Below are 5,000 nucleotides of genomic sequence, written 5' to 3' on the forward strand. Positions count from 1 at the left end.
AGCTTCTTCAATTCTTCTCGTCGACATTTCAACAAACCCTTACAATCAACTAAACTTCGCTTCAAGGCCTTCACTCTCGTCTGACTCTCTGTTACACGGCCAGCAATGCTAGTAAACGCGTGTATAGTCCCTTTCAACTTCTCATAATGATCTACACACACAAACTTGAAATCAACTTTTTCTCATTCATCCGCAAACCGATTTTCCTACTTTCTACAATCAGCTCCAATTTGTCGTCTACGTTATCAAAGTTCTCTGTTAATTCTGTCTTGACTCTATCCCGTTGTTGTTCGCTGCCACTGTTTGCAACAACATAATATTAGTGTCTCATGACCAACAGAACGACAACTAACGGATTTCATGTGAGACCCACCTCTCTTTCGACAAATTGCGAATAAGTCTGATAAGTAGAGCTGACTATAATGCAACACCGCAACACTTATTAGAGCTAAATGAACGAAAGTAGGTGAACACCGACCTCAGAACCCATCGTTAACGCGCGCTAGACACTTTCCGCGTTTGCGTGCTCGAGACCGCAGAAATAATGCTAGACATCGAGTTCTGAAGGTAGCGAAGCAGGAGGAGGCTCTAATGGGTCGTGGTCGGCAGAGCAAGTCTCTGAAGAGCTGCATACCACGGAACGTGCGCTCACATGGTATTACTAGATTACAATTAATTGCTACTAACGTACAATGGTACATATATTTCTTTAGTGTTGATGTGAAATGTGAATCAAATAAATCATCATATCATATCATATCATGTATTGTGCAGTACATGTAAACCAAAAAAATTAATACTACGTACATACCACGCTTACTAAACCATTCCTATACAGTATCTAGCTGCTGCTAGTAGCTGCATGGGCTAAAGTTTAATGCACAAGCTAAGATAAACGTACACATTATAAGCAAAAATTATCAAAATTATATCAAAAATATAAAAATTACTAAAAGCAATTATGTTGTGGTTGACACCCACACAAGGTCTATATGATGACTAGTCATTATTACGTTTGTTTGACTTCAGCAAGAGGACTGGATGGTATTTGATATGTGGTTGACACCAACACAGGATCGTGATCTAGCTGAAGGTAGTTTTCTTTAAACCATGTGGCGTCTTCGTCTGAAATATCAGGATCTTTTAGGGCTTGTAGGTCTTGTAAACATAAACAAGTTGCCTTGACTGATACAGGAAACGAGGTAACTTTTCGCATACAGATAAATTCATCTATTCTGTGATATCCAGCCCGTTTCTCATTGCGTCTAGCACTAGTAGGATAATCCACCCACACGCATTGTATTGGTTTTCCGTCTTTATCTTTTCTCGTGTATGTTGTATTACTTTTTGCACCTTCAGGATAGACAAGATCCTTTTCTAAGTTGAAATCTCCTCCAATTAAACTGGAGGTAACGTCTAAAGCTGTCTTGGAATTGCTACTTAGATTATCAATAGTTTTCATAAGGCTTTCAAAACATTCCTTCTTCTTTTCTTTGGATTTTGCCAGCCTTTCTGGTCCATGCCAGCTAACAACCATATGACACTCTGTGGCTTTAGCTGAAGCTGGGTTGCTTGAAATGCTCTCAAAAAATCCAACAGACAATCTAGCTATACCGAGTTCTAGAATAGGTTTGTCAATCAGTAAAGAGTCATTCCAACATTTCTCCAGATTGAATTCCATTATTTTGTACTTGTCTTTTCTGTAAAGAATGTTGGCATCAGTGTCTGTCCCTGTTTGTCTCAGAATTTCAAACTCCGGAATAAATGAAAGAATTTCTTTCTTGACCACGTTTTTTCCTTTCAGTTCTTGGAGTAGAATAAAGTCCACGTCTTTCTTTACAGCTATACAGCCTATTCGCTTGACAGCTTCTCTCCTTTGCTTGGCATTACTGCCCGCCGACGGTCCACAGTTCAAAAGAAGACACGTGACAGTCCTACCCTCCGTGGGGGACAGGACGTCTTTTTTTGAGTCGCTGTGCGCCATGCAATCCAAACAGAAACACTCGATCCTAGTCAGAAATATTGTGTGGATCAGTCTATCTTTCTTCACGTTTCACCTCCGCTGTAGATAGAAATATTGCAACCTAAAAAAGCATTCTGTTACGTTACGAGAACAAATTGCAACACTCCGCTAGCCACGCGGTATAGTAGTTACGTGATCAACGAGGTGAGGACCGCTAACGAAGCTTGTATTCGCAGAGATGCAAAAAAAACGACCAACATCCAGTGGTTGGGCTGGTATCTTGGAACGCAACGCAAGACGTACAAAGTAGCCAACAGATAAGAACACACCTATTACTTCTACTGCGCAAGCGCAATACCTTCAATACTTAGCCATCTCCGCCTACATCCTCGTCGGAAGAATGTAGGCGGAGATGCACTCGGCCCCTTTGCGTGGAATCTAAAATGGCCGCCCAAATCTCAGAGCCATGTAACGCTCAACTTTACACGTTCCGAATGGTAGCCAGACTAATAACGCTGACACTAAGCGCCTCAGAAGCCCTGTACACGTACACACACACGCACACACACCACACACACACCACACACACACACACACACACACACACACACACACACACACACACACACACACACACACACACACACACACACACACACACACACACACACACACACACACACACACACACACACACACACACACACACACACACACCACCACCACCACCACCACCACCACCACCACCACACATGTACACACACATGCATGCAGAGTTGCCCACACGCAACTTGCGTGAGTCTCACGCAAGTTCCTTCAGGTCACACGCTCACACGCAAGGAACCCAGATCTCACGCAACTTTTAGATTGCTGGAACTAGACCCAGGCACACATGTACAGTGAAACTGTTGGTACATCATAGATTCACGTAAAAATCTGTAGTGTCTGATAGAAATATAAAATCTAACGAGACTGCCGTAAAGTGATCGATCATTACGAATAACCAACCCCAGGCAATTAAGTCTAGTTCTGAAGCTGTCAAACATATTCAGCCAATTCTACTACTGTAGTAGTCCGCGCATCCCTAATTTCCCTCCTCCTTTTCAACTTTCGGACGTCCTCAGGAAGTCCAAAAGAGGGAGGGGCTGATTACGCGAGACTGATTTACTGCATGCGTAAACTATATATATTATTGGTTTATTGTTACTAGCAGAAATTCTAATTCTGCGAGTACTTGCTAGTTAATTAGTGTCTAATGCGTATTGACACACTGTGTTGTTTTTTAGTTATTTAGGTATTAGTTTTGTGGCCACGCCTATATGCAGATATAAAGTACTGATGAAAATCTGAGATCTCACGCATTTTCAGTATTCCAGGTTGGCAACTCTGCGCATGTACACACACACACACACACACACACACACACACACACACACACACACACACACACACACACACACACACACACACACACACACACACACACACACACACACACACACACGACTTTGTAACTCCGTTTTATTTATGTACATTAGATTGATAGGGATAATGGCTCTTTATAGGGCTTATTAAAATCACTTTTAAGTTAAAGATTGCTATTAAAGCTACTTTATTTAGCCTGCAATAGTGTTTATGTGTGAAATATACTACCATTGACAGGCAGACAGACAGACTGACAGGCAGGCAGACAGATCTAGACAGAAAATCCAACAATCCACCAAAGCAAAAGTTGCACATTCTATCTAGCAGCTTAAGAACTTGTTTGCATTCAACTCCTTCCATCCATAGCTTCTTCAATTCTTCTCGTCGACATTTCAACAAACCCTTACAATCAACTAAACTTCGCTTCAAGGCCTTCACTCTCGTCTGACTCTCTGTTACACGGCCAGCAATGCTAGTAAACGCGTGTATAGTCCCTTTCAACTTCTCATAATGATCTACACACACAAACTTGAAATCAACTTTTTCTCATTCATCCGCAAATCGATTTTCCTACTTTCTACAATCAGCTCCAATTTGTCGTCTACGTTATCAAAGTTCTCTGTTAATTCTGTCTTAAGTTTGACTCTATCCCGTTGTTGTTCGCTGCCACTGTTTGCAACAACATGTTACAGTAATGTAATGTAATGTAATGTAATGTAATGTAATGTAATGTAATGTAATGTAATGTAATGTAACGTAACGTAACGTAATGTAATGTAATGTAATGTAATGTAATGTAATGTAATGTAATGTAATGTAATGTAATGTAATGTAATGTAATGTAATGTAATGTAATGTAATGTAACGTAACGTAACGTAACGTAACGTAACGTAACGTAACGTAACGTAACGTAACGTAACGTAACGTAATGTAATGTAATGTAATGTAACGTAACGTAACGCAACGCAATGCAATGCAATGCAATGCAATGTAATGTAATGTAATGTAATGTAATGTAATGTAATGTAATGTAATGTAATGTAACGTAACGTAACGCAATGCAATGCAATGTAATGTAATGTAATGTAATGTAACGTAACGTAATGCAATGTAATGTAATGTAATGTAATGTAATGTATTGTAATGTAATGTAATGTAACGTAATGTAATGCAATGCAATGCAATGTAATGTAATGTAATGTAATGTAATGTAATGTAATGTAACGTATACGTAATGCAGAGCTGCCAACTCTCCCGCATTTGGGACCCTTCTCCCGCCTACCCGCATTTGGCATCAAATCTCCCGCATTCTGACCATTGGTGGGCGTGCCTGTTCTGTGTAACCATTCCCCTACTAGATTAGTACATACTTGATATCCGGATATATTAATGTCTATGTGCCAGCCACTCTCTCCATCCGGCTCTTTCATACTTGATTGGTCACAAATTATCAGAGTCTCTGGGTCACAACATTGACATAGAAGGAGGAGTCGGTCAGGCAAAACTGTCCGAAAGTGAAAAAGGGAGAGGAGCTGGCTATCCTAGACTACCAAGGAGTTGTATATTGCTGGAAAAACGATCGAAGAAGGCCAGAGCATCTAAAACATCTGA

General features: G+C 40.6%; 3 protein-coding genes across 3 annotated transcripts in view; 1 reads left to right on the forward strand and 2 right to left on the reverse strand.

The window, feature by feature from the left end:
- Nucleotides 1–498, reverse strand: part of LOC134197451 (exocyst complex component 4-like) — a 15,861-nt gene extending 15,363 nt beyond the window's left edge. Inside the window, exons 1-4 of the mRNA XM_062666785.1 lie at nt 479–498; nt 374–417; nt 211–299; nt 1–151 (exon numbers count right to left, since the gene is read on the reverse strand). The exon at nt 1–151 is cut by the window's left edge and continues 51 nt beyond it. Coding sequence (XP_062522769.1) covers nt 1–151; nt 211–299; nt 374–417; nt 479–490 — 296 coding nt within the window. The 5' untranslated portion in view covers nt 491–498. The remainder of the gene's footprint in view (nt 152–210; nt 300–373; nt 418–478) is intronic.
- A 250-nt stretch (nt 499–748) lies between these two features.
- On the reverse strand, nt 749–2,370 carry LOC134197479 (uncharacterized). Its single transcript, XM_062666811.1, has 2 exons — nt 2,156–2,370; nt 749–2,084 (listed from the first exon to the last, which is right to left on the reverse strand). Exon 2 carries the CDS (start codon nt 1,982–1,984, stop codon nt 1,010–1,012), a length of 975 nt encoding a protein of 324 aa, XP_062522795.1. The 5' UTR covers nt 1,985–2,084; nt 2,156–2,370; the 3' UTR covers nt 749–1,009.
- Nucleotides 2,371–3,247: 877 nt separating this feature from the next.
- LOC134197462 (sideroflexin-1-like) overlaps nt 3,248–5,000 on the forward strand; it is a 6,994-nt gene continuing 5,241 nt past the window's right edge. The window contains exon 1 of the mRNA XM_062666802.1: nt 3,248–3,339. The gene's annotated coding sequence lies outside the window, so the exon portion shown is untranslated. The remainder of the gene's footprint in view (nt 3,340–5,000) is intronic.

The sequence above is a fragment of the Corticium candelabrum genome, chromosome 1 (genome assembly GCF_963422355.1).
Source record: "Corticium candelabrum chromosome 1, ooCorCand1.1, whole genome shotgun sequence".
NCBI lineage: Eukaryota > Metazoa > Porifera > Homoscleromorpha > Homosclerophorida > Plakinidae > Corticium > Corticium candelabrum.

Excerpts from the sequence above, each read along its gene's own strand:
- LOC134197479 (XM_062666811.1), bottom strand. The coding sequence starts at position 1,984 with ATGGCGCACAGCGACTCAAAAAAAGACGTCCTGTCCCCCACGGAGGGT.